The sequence below is a fragment of the Balaenoptera acutorostrata genome, chromosome 2, assembly GCF_949987535.1.
Source record: "Balaenoptera acutorostrata chromosome 2, mBalAcu1.1, whole genome shotgun sequence".
Taxonomy (NCBI): domain Eukaryota; kingdom Metazoa; phylum Chordata; class Mammalia; order Artiodactyla; family Balaenopteridae; genus Balaenoptera; species Balaenoptera acutorostrata.
Window position 1 is genome coordinate 147523068 of NC_080065.1, and position 23827 is coordinate 147546894.

The 23827-nt window shown below is 38.7% G+C and overlaps 1 protein-coding gene and 1 pseudogene across 8 annotated transcripts in view; both read right to left on the bottom strand.

The window, feature by feature from the left end:
- The window catches only part of GABRB2 (gamma-aminobutyric acid type A receptor subunit beta2), a 326677-nt gene that overhangs the window by 23440 nt on the left and 279410 nt on the right, over positions 1 to 23827 (bottom strand). For 5 of the 8 annotated variants that reach the window (XM_007171423.3, XM_057541423.1, XM_057541419.1 and 2 more), the window contains one exon: positions 4678 to 10628. In XM_007171423.3, the coding sequence (XP_007171485.1) occupies positions 10281 to 10628 (348 nt within the window). In that variant the 3' untranslated portion in view covers positions 4678 to 10280. Of the gene's footprint in view, positions 1 to 2641; positions 2738 to 4677; positions 10629 to 23827 lie in introns of those variants that run through there. The other 3 variants (XM_057541425.1, XM_057541424.1, XR_009007236.1) reach the window with 2 other exon arrangements.
- LOC103009180 (YEATS domain-containing protein 4-like) lies at positions 240 to 994 on the bottom strand (annotated as a pseudogene).

Below are 23827 nucleotides of genomic sequence, written 5' to 3' on the forward strand. Positions count from 1 at the left end.
ATATCACAGAACTACCCTGAAATGGGTTGATAAAATGCCTATACAGCATTATACACATATATTTCTCATTAAAGATTGCTTGTAAAGTACAAACACTTTGCCCCCATTGCTGAGAAATCTATGGCTGACAACTATATGTGCAGTTCCTCTAAGAAACATTGCAGCATTTGTAGCCCATCTCTCCGTTAAACTCCACCTTATTTTAGTTTCATTTACTATCGAGTTCTCTTCAGAACCGTTTATATTTCTTTTGTCTGATCATCTTCTTCAAGTTTCCTGATTTCATTTTTTAAACAATTTATAGTTTCACGACTTGCTTTTAATCTCTCCTTAAGCTCTGCAATTTCAAAGCTTGGTTTTTTTTTTTCGCAGCTTCTAATTTTTCTCTGGTTTTCACTTCAAGTTCTGCAAATTCTGTTTCATGCTTATAGGATCCTAAGGTAAGCTGACGAGATGTTGTTAATAATTGTTGTATCATCGCTGTTGTGTCTTGAAATATCATTTGTCATAGAGCTCTGAAACCACTGTGTTTTTTCCCAGCATTGCATTGGTGTCTGATTGAAATAGTTTTAATAAATGATACAGGGTTACAGGTCTTTCATTAGGATCAATGAAAAATATTTTGATGACTATTTCGAATTCACCCCAACCTGTTTCAGTAATTTCATATGGAGGCTTAGTAACAACTCTTAAAGGACTGCCATAGCTTTCATGTAATTTAAATTGGATTTTCTTCACATGCTGACATATCCTCATTTCTATATGGTTTTACATATACTGTCCACTGATGGGTGTGCCCATCCTCTTCTCTTTTCTTTCCAAAATATCGAGCAACATTACCATAAACGATTGGTTTAACGATAGTAACCCCCTTCACTCTCCCGCCGGAGTCAGGCCCAGATTCAGCCATTCTCTTGAACATATTGTCCTACGGAAGAAGCCGGCGCCGCCAGGGAAAGAGACTGGGGCGGCGGACTCGCCGCTCTGCTCAGAGGCCCCGTGCCTCCCGCGCGGTACCAGGAGGAGGGTTTCTGGCCGAAGGAGGACGGGTCAGCAGGGCTCGGGGTGCTGAGGGGTCACCAACGCCACACCGCGGGCAGGGGTGTCGCGGAGAGGAGAGCGGTGGAGAGCAGGACCTTTTATTAGTTCTTCACTTTCAGGTTCATTCACTAAATTCCAGTCTACACAGGGTCTTTGGGGAGGTGGAAATGCGTGGGTAGCTTCCCTTGCCCACTGAGTTTGTGCCCATGCTTCATCCCCGGAGTTGACATAGTCTAGGAGAATCTTAGGGCCCATGACCCCCCTCCACCCCATCAGTGACAAAGTGCCACAGAGCCTCCACCCTCGCCTCCCTTTTCTCCCTTCATTGCTCTCCCAGCAGTTCCTTGCCCCTTCAGGACTCTTTGCTCCTCTCCCAAATCCCTGCTCTGGTGGCTCTGTCTTATACTCAGTCAGGGCCATTTGCCTGCTGAGTGGGCCCAGGAGGTGTTGGGGGAGAGTAAGGCGCTTCTGCTCTACCGGTAGGAGACAAAAGCCCTCCGAGTGAGTGATCTAAAAGCCAACCAGACTGTTTACCTCGTGAAAACTTCTGCTGGCAATTTTCTGTACCTATTTCTACTAAAAAAGTTTCTCTATTTTTTGTTTTGAGGGTACACGAAAGTATTTTACTTTCTTACATTTATAAGGTGTCGGCTTCCAGGAAAGGGAAGAAAACTGATCATTCCACCACTATAATGGCATAGAAGCTTGTTCACTCTACACACACTCTCATGGAGCTTGTCATATGCTCCTTCCTCAATCTCGGTTTGAGGATTATGACTCTAAAACCTCAGCATGGATTTTTGGCACAAGAAAGATAAAAGTTTCTGTGTCTCTCCGGCCTTACTGTACCTGCCCATGAAGTAAAAGATTCAGTGCCATGGGGGCTTCTTGCATTCTCAGATTAATCTGGCATCACTAGGCTTGCAATTCCTCAAGACGACAACTGGATGGTGCTCAGTAGTGACCGCCTCTTTAGATAGAGCTTGTTTCTCCCCAGTTACCCACAGTCCCCACCACTCCCTATTGTATTACACCAGGCCTATGTTATTTGTCTACAATTTCATTAAGCCCTGTGTACACGTTTGAGCTTCCAAGACATAAGATATATCAATCCTTTAACTAAATTTTGTATCTCATTAGCCTTTTGACTTTCAGACCTGGAACCAATTATTCCCCACCTCCCTTTGGACATCTATTACTAGAAATACTGTATTACTGATCCAATATCAAATTCATGCTGTTGAGTCTCAGCACTTTCCAGGGTGGAGTGACCAAGGGCCCACTAGGTCCCAGCAGATGGGAGTGCAGTGATGAATCTAACATCTTAAATGAAGCTATAGAGGAAAAAAAAACCACATTTCTTTTCTACTCCATGTTCCAGCCTGTTTGATTCTTTCATGGGTCAAAGACTGCCACTCTAGCGGCACACCTGGGCCAGTGCCACGGGCTGGCTTCCTAAGCTTCATTGGGCCATCTGCTCCGAGGTCTGCCATTTCCCCAGGTCACTACCGCTGAATGGTATGCAGGTCTCCACTTGCCTGGAACCTGCTGCTTTTCTCCTTCCCAGTCTCAGAGAAAGCATCCCTCCCTCTCTCCTTACCCTGAAAGACACTCATGTTCCTCAGTGCCTGTGGGGTGCTAAGCATCATCTCTGAGTATCTTCCAGCAGTGTCTCCTTTCTATCCAATACAAATCTCTGAAATGAAAAGATACATATATATATATATAAATACTAATGACCTAGTTGGCTACCTGAAACAAAAGGAAAGATCAGAACATGCACAAATCAAGACCTTGATAAGAAGACCGCCTAAGAAGCCTAATCGTTTGGGGCTTGTCTGGAACTTGTCATCCCATGATCATTCCTTGGTTCTAGGCCATGTGGTGGGGTGATGCTGTAGTAGGTAATGTGCACATTTGGCTAACGCTCTGATACAGAGATTTGAAGAGACAAGAATGTGTTTATTTTGTTGCCGTCTGCTTTAGGAAATCAAGGACTGTGGACTGATTGTGTCTCCTGCCATCCCTGAGAATTTTTCTCACTAAACTGGTATTATTCTGGGAGGTGGATCTAACAGTTTACAAAAATACTCTGTATGGGAAATGTCATATGATATTTCATAATTAGAACAAGTTTCAGAAGAGATCAAGGGTAGTTTCACTTTAGGAAATTATAGTAGTTAGAATATGAGTGGGGGAATTTTCTCGTTGCCAATTGATTAGCTTTTTCGGGGGGAAATATCTGGGAATGTTCTCCTCCCAAGGTAAGTAATAGACCATGACCCCACCTACAGTAGCATTTCCTATTGGCCCTCTCAGCATACCCCGCCCACACAGGCTCATGAACACACACGCACACACACGCACGCACGCACCACCAGTTATATGAACGTGTTTATGGATTTGAGCGTACATGTGTTCTCTCTGCTGGACAGAAATGTTGAAAGTTAGCATGAAAGATAGCAAATGCCAATGGAAGAATTGTACATTTCTAGATGATACGATTTGCAATTTGCAATGTAAGCTGGCAGGAACTGGGTCTTCACTATAGGTGAGTTTTTTCGGTAGTGTCATCCCTTGGTAGCTATAGCTCCTTTTAATCATGACTTTATTGGACAATTTTGCCCTGACAGGCTGCCTTGCTCAGGTGGACAGAGTCTATGAGGTGCTATTTGGACATTTGAAAGTCAATAAGAGTGAAAGACACTAGGCTTGTCCCCAACTAATTAGCTGGCCTCAGGAGAGTTCCCATGCATTTGAGAGCTTCCATATAATCCAAGAGGGTAGGGGCCTTGTGAGCCTAAGCACTAATTTTCCACTAGCATTACAAGGTCTGGCAGATGGCAGGCTCTCAGCAAATGTTTCTTGGGAAATGACCAAAATGAATGAGAACTGAACATGCCTGGGCACCCACTTTTAATGATGAGGTGGAATTTGCAAGGAATTGCGGGTGAGTCCAGGCTGGGTAGGAATCCAAGTTCTTCTACTCTCATGGGCAAGGTACTTATTCTTTCTGATCTTGAATTTCTGCTACTCTTAGGAATATGGTAAGGATTAAGTAAGTATTCAATTCACAAAGTACTTAGTGTAACGTCTTCAGAGGATATATGTAGAATGTTAAATGAATCACGTTTGTCATATATTTTCATGATTGAAGCCAAGTTCTTAATTAATTACCCATAAGTATATAACCTAAGAGAACATTTAATAATTACTATGACGTTTTAGGTATCATGATAGAATTCGTGATAAAACATGCTGAATATTCTAGTAACGATTATAATTAATAATAGCAACACTACTGTTGTTGCTATTATCTACTGTCATCTACTGTTTACACACCACTTAACGTGTTTGTACTATGCTAAGGACTTCTTACGGGTTATTTCATTTCAACTATACAACAGCTCTATGAAGGAGGTACAATTATATTTTTTTCTTCAGATAAGAAAAATGAGAGGCGGATGGATTAGATAGCTGCGCAATCATACACCTAATATGTGACAAATCAGAGCTCAAACTCAAGTCTGCCCTAGAGCCCATCCCAAGTTCCCAAATTTTTATTGCTTTTTAGAAAAGCTATAATTCTACAATCTAACTCATAGTCATAGATCAAAAAACTTCTGAACTCAATGAAACCACTTATACACACATCGTTTTAAGTTTTATTTATACTTCTTAGTTCAAGAATTACACACTAGCCAACATTATTATATATTTACATGCTGAAAGTGGCTGTAATGTTTAAATCCAAGAAAATAATTCTTATGTGCTACGCATTTATAACCCTCATTTGTTACTATCTCATGTATCCCAGAGATTGTAGTAGTCCTGTTTTTTAGAAAGACATGAAAATAGATGCAATGATATCCACTTGTGTTTTGCATTTTCTAGCCACTGGAAAATGTGCATTATGCGCATATTAAGAAAGGCTACAGGGTAATTAGTAAGGCTGATAATCACTACATTGTGAAGAAACTAGAATATCACTTTTTATAAAAGGACAATTCAGAACTGTGCAGGGACAATACTCATAACAGAACTATTTAAACACCCATGCAAATAAAAACTTTAAAATGTTATGGAATTTAAAGTATTTTCAACTTTGAATTAATATGTTTAAAATGACCACTGAACTCAAATTATTGAACTAAAAAGAGAAAGATACAAGCTGACGAAAGTGTCAACTTGCTTCAGATGGTGCCAGGACACACATATGGGCATCAGAATAATGACATGTGACAGGGAAGAGACATTTGGTTTTAAAGTTAAAAAAACACAAAGATGTGTTCTTCATTTTGGATCACATCTACCTTTTTCACAAAACAAATTCTCAAAGCAAATTAAAACCCGATGTCAGCGTTTTGCATTCATCTATGGATTTACAGAAATGTTTTACTTCAATTTGCAAATGACTAATAGATATTTAAGTGGTTTTTTTTCTTAAATGACTTGTTTAGTGTGGTATCTTAATTAGCATTCTGTTGGCTCCTTACTACTTTTTACAATGTTCCTAGTGTATGTGGAAAATATTTTTTAAACCTTTGGTGTGAAGCAGTGTCTTTTTTTCCCGTTTTCCCTCATTTTTTCTTTTTCCTTTCCTTATTTATTTTTTTAATAATTCTGGAGTCTTTGGTTAAAAGGAACAATACTACCTAAGGACAAAATGCTATTATTAAAAAAAAGGTCTTCTCTATGTATTATGTGTAACACATTTCTGGAGCAGGTATGAATAGTAAGCATTTTTATTTCCTCAAGTGCCATCAATATAAACCTTTACTCTTTGAAAATTGAGATTTAAGTTATGATCTTTGATTTCTTAAACTCTTACATATAAAAAATTCTATCAAGTAATCAATGATCATTTCTGCTTTTCCCAGTTGCCATTTCTAAGGCTATCTCTTGGTTGTTTCATCGACTACATAAACACTATAGTATTTCCCATAGAAGGGGCAAGAGTGGGAATGACTGAGCTGGCAAGTAAAAGAGTATGTGTGTTGTGTGTGTGTGTGTGTGTGTGTGTCTGTGTGTCTGTGTGATAGCAAATTGAAACCCTTCTGTCTGGGATCCCAAACCATTTATGCAAAAGGATGTTTACATTTCTCTGCTGGGGCTGCAGCAACTGTACTTAGTAAAAAATAAATAAAAATTAAGGAAAAAAAACCTAAACAATTATTTGTATCTATCGACTATTCATTTACAGCATGTTTAATTATTTACATAATAACACATCAACTTAAGCCATAAACAGAATTAGCGTGTTACCTTACCATAAAATACAAATTAGAAGTTAAAAATATTTAAGAAATCTGTTTTAATATTTACACACGTTCAGTGAAAGCTATGGTTGCTCACATTACATGGACTCTGTATACTCAGCAAAATGGCATGATTGCTACAGTTGAGAGTATCTGCCCTAACCAACATGGTGGGGTTTAGTTATTTTTTTTTCCTCCTCCTAGGAGGAATTTTTTTTTTTTTTATCATTTTGTGTTTTCTTAAGACATTTTTCTTTTTAAATCACCAATGGACAATGTTATTTGTTTCCTTGAAAAAGAGAATAAGTAGACAAGCAATGTGAGAACTAGTTAATTTCCATGTTCTGAGGTACAGTACTATTGTAGTGTCAAACTGTGCAGTGGTTCATAAGAACTGTAGGCATTGATTCGCTGATAGAGAAATGCTCAGTACCCTGTATTACTTGTTTCAATATGTTGATTTGTCAGTTGCCAAGTGAAAAATATTCATACACTGATTTAATGAAGGAAATAAAACATATTAGCTTATTCCTTTTGTTTTCCAATATATGAATGCATATATATGTATGTATGTTTACATGGGTCTATATATACACATATATACATGTAGATATGTTGTAGACCTGTTTGTTGGCTGTTTTTGTTATTGAGTATGACTTTAATCATAAAATTGGACAACAGTTACCTATAGAAAATGGAAATTGTCTTAGTTGCCAATTTCATGCGGGTCTTGATTAAAATAAACGTGACTCATTTCCCCATTATGCATTCCACTGAACTTTCTCTATGCATTGTGCTTTTGTAAGCTGACAGATTTTTTGTGTTCCTAATGCTAGAATGTAAAGTCTTCCGGTTCCTAAACCATTTTTATTATTATTATTATTTTTTCACTTAGCACTGCTTTTGAAGAAATGAGAAAAGGTCTAGATGGCACTGCTTAAATCTTTTCCCGTTATTGAATTGCAGTACAAAGAATTGTAACATTCCTTATGCAAACACATGATTATGTTGCATGAGTTTTCAGTTCTGAAAATGCATTTCATACCTACTAGCAGTCATGTACAATATATATACAGATTGAGATCAAAGATTTCATTTAGACTGTGCATTTTAGAGTCAGAATTTGCCTATGAATTTCACAAAGACGAAAAACACCTTAATTGCTGGCTATCTGGCTGTTTTATTACCAAAAGAAAAACTATACATATATGTATAAACTGATAGTAATACCATATCAGAATTGCCAAAACACACTTTTGTGGTCCTTAAATTTAAACACTGGATATCAAGCTGACTGGTCTTTTTGAAGACTTAAAGATCTAGCACCGCTCCCTGGCCCTCCCCCAATTTGGTGCCTAAAATCCGATTCAAATACAATAAAAATACAGTTTAAGAATAAATTCTATATCTACTGTTATCTCTGGGCAGGATGAGGCAGTTTTTTCTACCTACATGGTTACTGAATGCCAATATATGGATTTCGCTCTAGGGCTTCTGTTTCAAGGTCCCATCTTCTCCTTTTCCCTAGATTTTTCTTATCACTGCAGGCGGAAATGAATCCCTGGTCATATGCTTTTGAGGCTCATGTTGCAAAGCTGCTTCTGTCCACTTTGATCTAGATTTCTCTGTTGACTTCCCTGGACATCAAAATTTTGTTGTAACCATAATGACAATATGAAAGATTTTTATGGCTTTTATGATAATTGCAATTAAGAGCCCACTTTTAGATTGGAGCTCTGAGTTGTCTCTAGAAAAACCTTTCCAGAATGGCATTTTGGAGTTGTACACCTGAGTTGTCAATATGCTCCTTCCTGATATATGCTACTCAAACTTTAAGCCCTAGTGACAAGGGGCAGGCACTTTTATTAGCGTGATGTCCCAAAATGATTGCCCAGGGGAAAGTGTGTCCCCGGAGAAACTTGAGGAATCTCTGCTCTGAGCCCCAGGGGCAGCATGTAGGTTGGATTCTGCCCAAAGATCATACTCAGAGGTGTTCAAGTGTATAATCAAAAAAATAAGGGCCAGAGTTCCCTATGCTGGTGAAAAAAAATATCATCCCATTTGGGGGGGGGGCAAATTCAGAAAGCTGGATGCTAAACTTTTTTTTTCTCTAATAGTGGAAATAGAAGGGCAGCAGGACTCCATCATATTTGAAGCTGCTGAATCATCAGGGAAAGAAAACATACATTTTATCCACAGGCAGATACTGGTCTTGGCTACTATGCACAATTAGGGATGTTACTCTGAAAAGAAGTGTTTATTTTTTAAATAGAAATAGCAAAGTCATCCTCCAAGAAAAAGTTCAATCAAATGAAACTCTAAGGAAAAATGAGCAATTCACTATTTTCTCCGAGAAATGCAAAATACGAACCGCACACTGACAGAATAAAATATATTAGCTTATTCTCTTTCCTGTCCAACATATGAATGCATATATCCAATTAGTAGAGAAAGAAGCACAATGACATAATTTAAAAATTGAATAAAAACAATACATCGTGCCTGCCTGATTATGTTATATATTTTTCTGCAGTATCAACTGAGGCTCATAACATTCACCATGTTAATATTATTCTGTTTTGCATGACTTTTCCTATTTTCTTTGATTAGGCAGATTGCAACATACACAATGAAATCACCCTTAAAAAAATCAAACCCAGCAAACCTACAAAGTAACCCTACTTGTGCACATAATCTTTGAAGTACTGTTTGCTATGAAAGATACAAAGGTGAACTTCACTGCACATAAGGAAACATAGTTCTCTCAAAAGCTCTCCAAAGCCTTACTTTGTCTGTCTGTTAAGAATATAATCAGAATTTCAGAAGTAAGAAAAGTTGGAAAAAACCATTAATCCTCTAAAGAAATGAACAAATCCTTCCTTTGAAATAACCTATTAAATTCAGAAATAAACTGTAGGAAAATGTTGTAGAGACAGCTGACACTGTCTGAGAAAAGTGCTAGCTCTGTCTGTGCTTTATATTCATATATTGGAATGACTCCCAGTGTAACCTAAGATGCTTCTAATTCCACTAACTTTTCTATTTGGGGGTTGTCTTTTTATTAGATAAACTATAAAAACCTCTCTAGGTATGCTGTCAAAAGCTTGTGAGGTTGGAGGAAAAAAATGTCTCCCGCTCTACCTTTCGCCACTGAACACAGTATGTGTGGACCAGATGCTGCAAGGGGCTGATAAGGGTCATGCTGCTCACTTGCTTTAATTTTGTTACAACAGCTGTTTCTGGATTTTCCACTCTGCTCTGGGTTATTAACTCTTAGTTTAACGACCTCGGAAATAGCCTTTTAGAAAAATTTCTTTGGCCCCCATGCATGAAAACGTTCAGAAGTCTCCCCTTCTCTAAATGTCAAAGTGGAAGATGTTGGAGTTGATTCCTATGCTCAAGCAAACAGAGCCTGGCCAAAATGGTTTCCTGAGTCTCTGTCTTGACTCTCCCTATCCTGTTTGAACTACATGAGAACCTTCTACAATCCAGTGGGAATTAACTTCCCATGGCACCATTATCACCTTAATAAGACAGGCATAGACCATCTTCAGTTAGCATGTCTGCGTGGCATGGCAGATCACATGCCAACCTTAGGAAGGAAGATGGGAAGTATCTGGGTATGACCGCTTCTCTGCAAAATGACTGATGACGCTATTGACCCTTCTAGAGTATCTTCTAAATGACTGCCCTCCGTATAGGCTGTGTACTAAGCAGATAAAGTGGGACACTCAGACTCAGTCTTGCCAGCATGTGTACAAATCACTTGCATTTTAACTGGAAAACCACAGGGACCTTAGTGTATTCATGACTTAGCAGAAGCAACCCAAATGGTATGAAATGGACCACAGGATAGGCCAGCAACTAAGGTATTTTAGCATCACTTTTGTCCTGGAGTGATGTGTTTTCCAAGTTCTACGTCAGGCTGTACAACTGGTTTGAGGAGGAATCTAGTCCTTGCTTCCCATGGGAGGCTATGTTTTAGTTCACATAGTAAAGCCAATAGACGATGTTGAAGAAGGAAAAAACCACTGGGAAGAATATGCGGGACCACCGATCTATGGCATTCACATCAGTCAAGTCGGGGATGGTGATTTTCAGTTGGGAGGCGCGTCTCCGCAGGCGGCTTTTCTTCTGTGCCACGTGCCGTTCCAGGGCATTTCGGCCAAAACTATGCCTGGGTAACCCGGCTTTCCGATACTGGATGCTGGAGGCATCGCAGGCCAGCATTGTGCTCCTGGGGTCTCCAAGTCCCAGCACAGCCTCGGAAGTGGCCATTTCATTTTTTATCTCAAGAGTGCTCAGTAATATGTTCTCATGGGGGTCCATCTGGAAAGGAGAAGAACCAAACAAGACTTTCAAAATAATAAGCCTTTACTGGTGATTATCACACAAGGCACTATGATATGTAGTTTAGAAATTTATCATAGTGGTTAAGAGAACTGGATTTGCAGTGACATGATCTAAATTTGAATTGTGGCTCTACAACTATCACCTATGTGAGTTTCAGCTTCTTCATTTATTAAATGGTATAATAATCCAACCCTAGAGGATGGCTGTAATGACATAAAGGTATAATAGATTGTTGCGAGTATCATTTTCATGATTTCTACTTAGAGCATGCAGAGAAATGGAAAGCATGACCCCCGTTTAAAGAATTTACAGTCTTAATTACAACTACCTAAAAAATTAAACTGAACTAGGTATGAAATAGCATTAGAGGATGAATTACTGAATTGTGCTCAAAATAGAAGCCTAACTACAGATGAAATCATGATAAAACTAGAACTAAAAACAGTAGGTAAGGAGAGGTCTTCAAGATGGCGGAGGAGAAAGACATGGAGATCACCTTCCTCCCCACAAATACATCAGAAATACATCTATGTGTGGAACAACTCCTACAGAACACCTACTAAATGCTGGCAGAAGACCGCAGACTTCCCAAAAGGGTCTTTGTGTCCCAGCCGGGTGTCAGGACTGTGTCTCTGAGGTGGGAGAGCTGAGATCAGGACACTGGTCCACCAGAGACCTCCAGGCTCCACGTAATATCAAATGGCAAAAGCTCTCCCAGAGCTCTCCATCTCAATGCTAAGACCCACCTCCACTCAAGGACCAGCAAGCTATAGTGCTGGACACCCTATGCCAAACAACTAGCAAGACAGGAACACAACCCCACCCATTAGCAGAGAGACTGCCTAAAATCATAATAAGGTCAAAGACACCCCAAAACACACCACCGGATGCGGTCCTGCCCACCAGAAAGACAAGATCCAGCCTCATCCACCAGAACACAGGCACCAGTCCCCTCCACCAGGAAGCCTACACAACCCACTGAACCTACCTTAGATACTGGGGGCAGACACCAAAAACAACGGGAACTAAGAACCTGCAGCCTGCGAAAAGGAGACCCCAAACATAGTAAGTTAAGCAAAATGAGAAGACAGAGAAACACACAGCAGATGAAGGAGCAAGGTAAAAACCCACCAGACCAAACAAATGAAGAGGAAATAGGCAGTCTACCTGAAAAAGAATTCAGAGTAATGATAGTAAAGATGATCCAAAATCTTGGAAATAGAATGCAGGAAATACAAGAAACATTTAACAAGGACCTAGAAGAACTAAAGAGCAAATAAACAATGATGAACAACACAATACATGAAATTAAAAATTCTCTAGAAGGAATCAATAACAGAATAACTGAGGCAGAAGAATGGATAAGTGATCTGGAAGATAAAATAGTGGAAATAACTACCACAGATCAGAATAAAGAAAAAAGAATGAAAAGAATTGAGGACAGTCTCAGAAACCTCTGGGACAACATTAAACCCACCAATATTCAAAATATAGGGGTCCCAGAGGAAGAAGAGAAAAAGAAAGGGACTGAGAAAATATTTGAAGAGATTATAGTTAAACACTTCCCTAATATGGGAAAAGAAATAGTTAATCCTGTCCAGGAAGCGCAGAGAATCCTATTCAGGAAAAATCCAAGGAGAAACATGCCAAGAAACATATTAATCAAACTATCAGAAATTAAATACAAAGAAAAATTATTAAAAGCAGCAAGGGAAAAACAACAAATAACATACAAGGGAATCCCCATGAGGTTAACAGCTGCATCTTTCAGCAGAAACTCTGCAAGCTAGAAGGGAGTGGCAGGACATATTTAAAGTGATGAAGGAGAACAACCTACAACCAACACTACTCTACCCAGCAAGGATCTCATTCAGATTTGAGGGAGAAATTAAAACCTTTACAGACAAGCAAAAGCTAAGAGAATTCAGCACCACCAAACCAGCTTTACAACAAATGGTAAAGGAACTTCCCTAGACAGGAAACACAGGAGAAGGAAATATCTACAGTAACAAACCCAAAACAATTAAGAAAATGGTAATAGGAACATACATATCAATAACTACCTTAAATGTAAATGGATTAAATGCTCCCACCAAAAGACATAGACTGGTTGAATGGATACAAAAACAAGACCTGTATATATACTGCCTACAAGAGACCCACTTCAGACCCAGGGACACATACAGGCTGAAAGTGAGGGGATGGAAAAAGATATTCCAGGCAAATAGAATTCAAAAGAAAGCTGGAGTAGCAATTCTCATATCAGACAAAATAGACTTTAAAATAAAGACTATTACAAGAGACAAAGAACAACACTACATAATGATCAAGGGATCAATACAAGAAGAAGATATAACAATTGTAAATATTTATGCACACAACATAGGAACACCTCAATACATAAGGCAAAAGCTAACAGCCATAAAAGGGGAAATTGACAGTAACACATTCATAGAAGGGGACTTTAACACCCCACTTTCACCAATGCACACATCATCCAAAATTAAAATAAATAAGAAAACACAAGATTTAAATGATACATTAAATAAGATGGACTTAATTGATATTTATAGGACATTCCATCCAAAAACAACAGAATACACTTTTTTCTCAAGTGCTCATGGAACATTCTCCAGGATAGATCATATCATGGGTCACAAATCAAGCCTTGGTAAATTTAAGAAAATTGAAATCGTATCAAGTATCTTTTCGACCACAACGCTATGAGACTAGATATCCATTAGAGGAAAAAATCAGTAAATATACAAACACGTAAAAGCTAAACAGTACACTACTAAATAACCAAGAGATCACTAAGAAATCAAAGAGGAAATCAAAAATCACCTAGAGACAAATGACAATGAAAACACGACGATCCAAAACCTATGGGATGCAGCAAAAGCAGTTCTAAGAGGTAAGTTTATAGCAATACAAGCCTACCTCAAGAAACAAGAAAAATCGCCAATGAACAATCTAACCTGACACCTAAAGGAACTAGGGAAAGAACAAACAAAATCCAAAGTTAGTAGCAGGGAAGAAATCATAAAGATCAGAGCAGAAATAAATGAAATAGAAACAAAGAAAACAATAGCAAAGATCAATAAAACTAAAAGCTGGTTCTTTGAGAAGACAAACAAAATTGATAAACCATTAGCCAGACTCATCAAGAAAAGGAGACAGAGGACTCAAATCAATAAAATCAGAAATGAAAAAGGAGAAGTAACAACTGACACTGCAGAAATACAAAGGATCATGAGACATTACTACAAGCAACTATATTCCAATAAAATGGACAACCTGGAAGAAATGGACAAATTCTTAGAAATGCACAACCTTCCGAGACTGAACCAGGAAGAAATAGAAAATAGAAACAGATGAATCACAAGCACTGAAATTGAGACTGTGATTAAAAATCTTCCAACAAATGGAAGCCCAGGACCAGATGGCTTCACAGGAGAATTCTATCAAACATTTAGAGAAGAGCTAACACCTATCCTTCTCAAACTCTTTGAAAATATAGCAGAACACTCCCAAACTCACTCTACGAGGCCACCGTCACCCTGATACCAAAACCAGACAAAGATGTCACAAAGAAAGAAAACTAGAGGCCAATATCACTGATGAACATATATGCAAAACTCCTCAACAAAATACTGGCAAACAGAATCCAACAGCACATTAAAAGGATCATACACCATGACCAAGTGGGGTTTATCCCAGGAATGCAAGCATTCTTCAATATACACAAATCAAGCAATGATACACCGTATTAACAAACTGAAGGATAAAAACCATATGATCATCTCAATAGATGCAGAAAAAGCTTTTGACATAAACCATAAACAAGATGAAAGGACAACCCTCAGAATGGGAAAAAATATTTGCAAATGAAGCAACTGACAACGGATTAATCTCCAAAATATACAAGCAGCTCATGCAGCTCAATATCAAAAAAAGAAACAACCCAATCCAAAAATGGGGAGAAGACCTAAACAGACCTTTCTCCAAAGAAGATATACAGATTGCCAACAAACAGATGAAACGCTGCTCAACATCACTAATCATTAGAGAAATGCAAATCAAAACTACAATGAGGTATCACCTCACACTGGTCAGAATGGCTATTATCAAAAAGTCTACAAACAATAAATGCTGGAGAGGGTGTGGAGAAAAGGGAACCCTCTTGCACTGTTGCTGGGAATGTAGATTGATACAGCGACTATGGAGAACAGTATGGAGGTTCCTTAAAAAACTAAAAATAGAACTACCATATGACCCAGCAATCCCACTACTGGCCATATACCCTGAGAAAACCATAATGCAAAAAGAGTCATGTACCACAATGTTCATTGCAGCTCTGTTTACGATAGCCAGGACATGGAAGCAACCTAAGTGTCCATCGACAGATGAATGGATAAGGAAGATGTGGCACATATATACAATGGAATATTACTCAGCCATAATAAGAAACGAAATTGAGTTATTTGTAGAGTGGTGGATGGACCTAGAGTCTGTTATACAGAATGAAGTAAGTGAGAAAGAGAAAAACAAATACTGTATGCTAACACATATATATGAATCTAAAGAAAAAAAAAAGTGGTTGTGAAGAACCTAGGGGCAGGACCAGAATAAAGACGCAGACGTACAGAATGGACTTGAGGACATGGGGAGGGGGAAGGGTAAACTGGGACGAAGTGAAAGAGTGGCATGGACATATATACACTACCAAATGTAAAATAGGTAGCTAGTGGGAAGCAGCTGCATATCACGGGGAGATCAGCTCGGTGCTTTGTGACCACCTAGAGGGGTGGGATAGGGAGGGTGGGACAGGGAGGGAGACGTAAGAGGGAAGAGATATGGGGATATGTGTGTTGGTATGGCTGATTCACTTTGTTATACAGCAGAAACTAACACACCATTGTAAAGCAATTATACCCCAATAAAGATGTTAAAAGAAAGAAAAAGAAAGAAATCTGCTTATTCATTGCCAAAAAAAAGAAAAACCGCAGGTAACATATATTAAGCACTTGATATACACGCCAGAGACATTTTTGTATAACTTGATTTAATTGGTGTGCCTTAATGCCCAGTTACAAGATGTCACCTCAAATTTGCAGTGTCATTGTAAATAGGGTAAAGGAAGAATTCTGAACAATAAAAATGCAGGCAACATGTGACTTGCCAAAATGCAATCGAATTCAGAACAACAAGGAACTTGAAAATAAGAGCTGAACAGACTGCGGGTGGTGGAGCGGTGAATGGGGTGAGAAATTGACTTGCAAGGGAAGGGAAGCAGGCAGGACTTAAGAGTTAGCCCAGAGTTATCTGTACTGAGTTGAATTCTGGGCCCAGGGAGTAGAATTAAGGTGGCTGTGTAGATACGGTGACCCTTTTTTCTCTTGGATTATTTCTTCTTGGCAAAGCTAAAGTAAAGGATGAATACTGACATCATGAATCCCCCAAATTAAATGATTATGTAATGCTTTTTGTTCTGTAAGCAGGGAAGATTTTTGTGTCTTATTTTTAAGAGGCCTCCATCGCTCTGGATAATAAAACTTAACTGCCACAAGCTGTTATTAATAATATAGTATATTTATTTTGGTGAAGACTCAGAATATATCTATTGCCAATAATTAAAAAAAGTTTTTTTAATTAATTTTTGTGTATTTTACTTTTTCTGTTTCCAGTTTTACTGAGAAATAATTGACATATATCACTGTATAATTTTAAGGCACACAGCATGATGGTTTGATTTACATATATTGTGAAATGATTACCATAATAGGTTAAGCTAACAACCATCTTCTCATGTAGATACAATACAAAGAAAAGAAAAAAAAAGGAAAAAAAAAATTTGTGATGAGAACTCTTAGGATTTACTCTCTTAACTTTCCTATATATCATACAGCTGTGTTCACTATAGTCATCATGTTGTACAGTATATCCCTAGTAACTATTCATCTCATAACTAAAAATTTGTACCTAGTGCCTGGAACATAGCAGATGCTCAAGAAATAAATGCTGATTGAATGAAATTAATTTTGTGACACTTAGTATCTCACTTAACATCTTCATGCTTCATCAGTACGATGGATTTAATTTGGCAACACCATTCTGAAGACTGGAACTGCATGGGACTACCCCTTGAGTTCCTTGTCTACTCTAAGGCTTCTGCCTCTATTCATACAGGTCTCTCGCTAGAGCAGCAGGCTCAGGCACCCGAGATCTGGAAACATTTCCAATGATACCCTGGACCACTTACATGGCAGATGCCCCATTTTTATGCACGAGAATGGAATTTAGTGAGTAGTATCTAGTAGCTAAGACTAAGCATTTTACATACGGACTTTTCAGTTTCCCATTAGTCCTCTGGGATCAGCACAGATCTCGTGCTCAGAAGATAAGGCACGGAGAGGTTAAGAAACGTAACACAAGTTCACCCAGTGAATAGGTGGCAGAGCAGGAGCTGTAATCAGGTCTCTTTCAGCGTGCCATGCTAAGGCACAGCCAGAGCTCCGAACCCCTACAGCACTCTACAACTCGTAAAAGAAGACGGTCTCAGTGCCTGGTAGGGGCAGTCGCTTGGAGGCTTGCAAAATTTCCTTAATGAGGGGGTAGATAAGAGTGTCTTGATTTAAATACATCACTAAAGATGAGAGCTAATGTAAAGTCCTGTTAACTACAACACTTGCAAGTAAGTAAACATCTGTGGTTTGAATGTTCATCAGCCCCACTAGCAAAAATTCTGTCAGGAACCACCACTTCCCCACTCTCAGTTTCTGTGCTTCAGGTGTGGCTGTAGCCAATCAGAGCAGTCCTGACACAGTGCTTGTTTCAGTGATGGACACATGCCCATTTCAGAACCAATGGCATGTCATGAGCCTTCAGATAGGCATACCAGAGTAAAGACTCTCAAACTTTTCCACTGGATTTGTACCTAGAAGTATGTGGCCCTGAATCTACTGAATCTGTTGAGATGCTTCAACTGCAGGAGGAGATCCTAACTTGAAAAGGAGCAAACATAAGGAGATATGGAGAATCCATGACCTGATGACACTGCGTCTGTATCTGGACATGCCTGACTTGCTGATGCTAAGCAAGATAATACATGTCTCTATTTTTTTTTTTTTTTTTTTGGCTTAAGCCATCGTGAGCTGAGTTTTCTATTACTTGAGACTCGAAGAATCTTAACTGAGACACAATTCGTCTTGTTTATGGGTCTCAACAACCCTATAACGTAGGCAGGGCAGGAAAGACATTAGAGACATATTCCACCTATAATAAGAATTTTTCACAACTCCAACTGAAATTAAGGAACTCTGTTAGAGTAATACAATCTTCAGTATGCAGAACAGTGTTGGGTTTCAATCCTTCTGGCTGGGACCAAAAGCATCTGGCAGCTGCTGGGTTTGGTGGCTAGCTGGTTAACTGGCTGCATTTTCCTTTTGCCCCCTTGTCTTGTTTACTACTCTTTTCCCTTCAAAGGATGTGAACTGTGTTGGGAGCAAAGGTCAAGGGTAAAAGCTTTGTATATGTGTTTCAACAGGCTCTTTTATATGTACCTCAAGTGGTAAAAGGGGAGAGCCTTTTTAATTTATTATGTTGAGCTTGTAATAGTAAATTATCTGTAGAGTTTATTTACTTTTAATCACCTTTATTGTTTAAATAAAATAAAAGTAACTTTTAAATTATGCATGTGAAATTGAACAACTATTATCTTTCCTTTTTTCCCCTTTGAAATATTTGTTTTTGGAAGGTGGTTGCTGGCCTGAGGGTTTTTTTTGAAGGACATACCTACTGCGCCACTGCAGAATAGGCTGCATTTCCATTTTATAGGTCAGGAAACTGAAGTTCAGAAAAATGAAGTGAGTTAATTAAGATCTTACTACTTGTAAGTAATAAAACAGTGTAATAGCTCCTGTCTGTTGATGATTATTTCAATGCAATAAGATTCCATGCTGCCTTCAGCATCTCCTAAAATTAGCCAAGGAAGCCTGACTCAGGTAGTGGTTTGGTGGGGGGAGAGTCTATTTTAGTGGCTCCCAGACTTTAAGGTGCATCAGAGTTCCCTGGGAAGCCTTGCTAAAACACAGATCTCTGGGCCCCCTCCCAGAATTCCTCAGTTAGTGTGTCTGGGAGGCTCAGTAATCTGAATTTCTAAAAAGTTCCCAGGTGATGCTGGGATAGGGTTCACATTTGGAAAACTACTGGCCTGTGGTACAGTAGCAGAAGGACGTGACTAAATAAACCAGCAGCAGAGGCCTTGAGGAACAATGAAAAAGCTGAAGTTCTAACCATTGTCCACACCATCAAGCTGAAAAGCAGTTTTCATAGAGAGAGAACACATGTAACTTCCATTTATTATTTACTAGAGACAGGCATTGTGTTGAAGTCTTTACACAGCTGTAATATTTAATGTTTTTAAAAATTTTTTTAATTTTAATTTTTTCTACAATTTTGAAAGGTTACTTTCCCTTTATAGTTATTCCAAAATATTAGCTATATTCCCTGTGTTGATACATCCTTGTATTCCCTGTGTTGTATACATCCTTGAGCCTATCCTACACCCAGTACTTCGTACCTTCCACTCCCCCATCCCTATGTTGCCCCTCCTCCCCCTCCCCTCTGGTAATCACTAGTTTGTTCTCTGTATCTGTGAGTCTGCTTCTTTTTTGGTATATTCACCAGTTTGTTGTATTTTTAATATTCCACATATAAGTGATAACATACAGTATTTGTCTTTCTCTGTCTGACTTATTCCACTTAGCATAATGCCCTCCAAGTCCATCCATGTTGCTGCAAATGGCAAAATTTCATTCTTTTTTATGGCTGAGTAGTATTCCATTGTGTGTATACACCACATCTTCTTTATCCATTCATCTGTTGATGGACACTTAGGTTGTTTCCATATCTTGGCTATTGTAAATAATGCTGCTATGAACACTGGGGTGGCATATATCTTTTCAAATTAGAGTTTTTTGGGGTTTTTTTCGGATATATATATATCCAGGAGTGGAATTGCTAGGTTGTAATATTTAATCTTGACAATAACATATGAGGAAGTTATTATTATTAATAGTCTCATTTTAAAAATAAGGAGATTGAGAATTAAGGATAGTTAGTGATTTCCCAGAGCTGCGGTTAATAAGTAATACAGCTGGCACTTAATCTGTTTGTTCCAAGGTTCCTGCTCCTAAGGATGAAACTATACAATTGCATATCTTGACACCTTCTTCAATTATAAGTTCTTTCTTGGAATGCCTTCTCAGTATCAGGCTGTACTTAGGTGATGAAGTTTCAGAAAATGGAAGGAATAGCAACTGTCACATGAATTTAGCTTTTTTAAAAATGAGCCTCCATCCCACCTTTTCCAGTCTTGCCCAAGGGGCCTTCCTAATTGTCTTTCTCTTCACTTGTCTTGTAGAGACACAGGAGAAACCACTAAACCGTCCCTTTTTTTGGTAAGAACATTAACAAGAGAGGGTTCCTCTTTTAACTTATCAGAAAGAGCATGGAGCAATCTCTACTGCCCTGGAAAACATAACAAAATACTGATCAATATTTTTTGTCTTGTAATTTTCACCTATTTAAACACCCATGAGATTGCTGTTGACAGTAATTAAAATGAGAGAGAAGGAAACCAAAAATACATGAAGGGAAACAGATGAAAGGGAGAGACTAATGAATAAATTGTCATTCTCTGCAGATAAATTGCCTTTGCAAGAAGCTTGCTGCAGGCCTTGCTTTTGTCCAAGGGTCTACACTACTTGCTTTCTACAGTTGACTTTTAACTCACAAGTGTCCATTCCTGACAAGGGTTTTTGGAGAGGCCCTACTAAGCAGGCCAATGCCAATAAAAAAAAAAAGTCCTCTGTTCCCCATTCAACAATCTGCTGTTGAAATTATGCTTTACCTGGAATTATTGTGCTTATCAATCAAGAATGAGATGCTGAAATTTTGGGAAACAGGCTGATTTATTTGCACCAGCATTCTGGACCTTCCACAAATGATCTTCTGTGAACGAGGGCAGTTTTCACATAGATTGTTCAGCTGTTCTGTTAGGTAGAGGGATGGACTTCTTTTCCAGACTGACCCATGCACTGATGGTTCTAACAGTGGTAAATTCATGCTAAACATTTGGATGAAGAGGTTTTCTTTTCCTTCTTCCCATTCCCATCCCAACATCTTTCTCCAAAAAGAAAAGAAACACATTTGGTTAACTGAGTTCCACTTTGCTTAAAAGATACTGCATTAAACAATGAAGAGTGGACCTTATTTTTATATAATAAATAGCTAATTCCAGGACTGATTTCAGGTTTGCTGCTTCTTTTCCTGAAACTTTTTCAGTGATAGGTATATGTTCTGGAGAGATGTCCTAGTCCTATTGTCTTACATAGAGAAACAAATCGCATCCGTCAGTGACCCAGCAGCATCACACACTTATTTGGGAAGGGACAACAGGGCTATTTTAAATCCTAGTTCACCACTCATATCATCCAGAGAAGAGTGAGAAATTGCAAAAAAATCCAAGAAATCCTAACTCTGCAATTTTCAATTACTGTGACTAGTGTGTGGGTAGGAGACCTTGTTTTATTGTCCATGAAATGACACTGTGCCCTGAGTAACTTTAAATGTTAAGGCAATGAACTGTTAACCATCTGGGAATATCCAAAACACTCTTTCCAAGAGAAAAACACTCTGAAACTACCTAGCATGCACTCAGCATTCTAAGAGGTGAAAGCAAGTTTTACCCAACTAGAATATGAAATGGAGATCCAAGAGAAGGCCAACATCTTTGACAATTTCGAATCCCTCTACCAAAGTAAATGGAGAAATAGTAACCAGATATGGAGTTTAGAACTGGAATATAAATAATAGGAGAATATTGCTGAAATACCAGGTAGTTGCAGGAGAATGGCCATTTTTCATAAAAGCTAGTAGAAAAATAAAAGGGCTGAGGTTATTTCTACCCTGTCTTTTTTTTTGCTTCTATGAGGCTATTGTAAGTGTTTGAAATCTCACAACCATATTGTGAGGAGTTAGTATTATCAGCCTTTTGTAAATAACCCTTCCCACCAAAATCCCAAAGTTCTTGGGTACTTAAGTGGTAAAACAGTAATTTAAATTTATGTTTGCAGATTCAAACCTTGTACTTTTTCTACTAAGTATTTTCACTATGGGGTAAAATACTTATGAAGTGGACACTGGTGGCTTTAAGATATGAGCGACTTAATTGTTGTTTTGATTTTCAATTTTTAAATTCTCATGGGTAAAGCACGTGAATACATATCTTGAGGTTATCTTAGTGGACTGATTCCTTGTTAAGGAATCACATTCATGCATTTGTTGTTTATGGATCAGTCACTTGTGTGGCTCTATCGTTGTCATAAGGTGGAAAGATTCTGCTTCAGTCATACACCAAAATAATCCATCTGGACAAGTGGATAAAACAAGTAAGCTTGGTGAGGTTTTAAGTTCTTGTTTCAAGTGACAGTGAAGCTTTTAGAGGAGGTAAGAGGTAGACCTCAGGAGCAGAAAGAGGAAGGCTCTTCTCTCCAAAGGACCCCAGAAGAGAAGGCTTTCATAAAAGTTATGACTAATACAGGGTCAGTTGTAAAAAGACACTCAACAAGCCTGGCCTGTCCAGTGGACTGAGGCTGCTCATGTGGGTCTGATAGGTAAAGGCTGAGGTAAAGGCTGAGAGGTAAAAGCTTTTTGGTCCCCTCATATGGGTCCCTGCCCCTTCCAACACTCACAGCAGAGTGGAAAAAACACCAACTCTAGAGATGAGAGCCAGTTCTAATCATGGCGGATTCTGGGCCTCGGTGTTCTTCTTCTAGAAAGTCTATGTGAATTTAGGGAAGTTTTTGCTAACTCCTTCCGCCAGGGTCAGTCCTCTTGATACAATCTTGCTGAATCCTTGTTTCCCTCATGATGGCAAACATGTATCCTGTTGCTTACGTGTCCCTAATGCTGACCACTACAGTTGATACAAAATAAGTACTCAGAATAAAACTTGCTAAATTGAATTACTGAGAGAGTTAGACTAAGTCCAGGATCACACATTCAAATCCAGCTAAGGGGGGCTTCCCTGGTGGCGCAGGGGCTAAGAATCCGCCTGCCAATGCAGGGGACACGGGTTCGAGCCCTGGCCTGGGAGAATCCCACATGCCGCGGAGCAACTAAGCCCGTGCACCACAACTACTGAGCCTGAGCTCTAGAGCCCGTGAGCCACAACTACTGAAGCCCGTGTGCCTAGAGCCCATGCTCTGCAACAAGAGAAGCCACCACAATGAGAAGCCTGTGCACCGCAACGAAGAGTAACCCCCGCTCGCTGCAACTAGAGAAAGCCCGCGTAGCAGCAATGAAGACCCAACACAGCCAAAAATAAATAAAACAATAAAGAAAAAGAAAAAAAAAAAAGGAAAAAATATATCCGGCCAAGGATATCATATAAAAGCATGAAGTAGGTGTAATAAAGAATAAGAAGAGATTGGTCCTGTAGTTAACTAGACTATAAAAATACAGGCCTACCTGGAAGTCATTTAAATTCAAATTTTTAAAGATCATTGCAATGGTCAAAATCACAACTAAGGGTTCAGACCGTAGGCTGCTGCATCAAATTCCTTTCAGATTTAATTTATTAAAAGTTTGCCTTTCAGTTCCATTTAATCTATAATTACCAACTGCTTTAACTGCTTTTTAAAAAACTATATGGCATAAAATAGGAATAATGAATAAGGAAAATTCTGCTAGCAAAAAGCCTCAGTCTTGCATTTCCCTTGCAAACTGTGATCTTGATACAGGGCTAGTGTGCTTTCCTAACCGTGTGAGGCCTTGCTATGGCAAATTCTGCAGTACTTCTTTGTGCTGGAACTTACGTAGTGTTCCTCATTTTTGTGGCTTAATCTCTTCCATTGCTTTTATTCTCACAAAATCAAATTCATTTCTCTTGAAAAATTATTACTTTCTAGTTATGTGTTAATTTGTGTGGAATTCATTGAGAATGACACATAAATCGTACATTACTGATTTTCAACATAACAGTTGGATGAATAGAAGGATAAATGCTAAATTTGGGGGAAAGGCGAGTACATCTGTTTCTCTTCTTTTTTTTTAAAGCATCTGCTGGGGAGGCCACTTTATTATTATTTTTGGCTGCGCCGCGTGGCTTG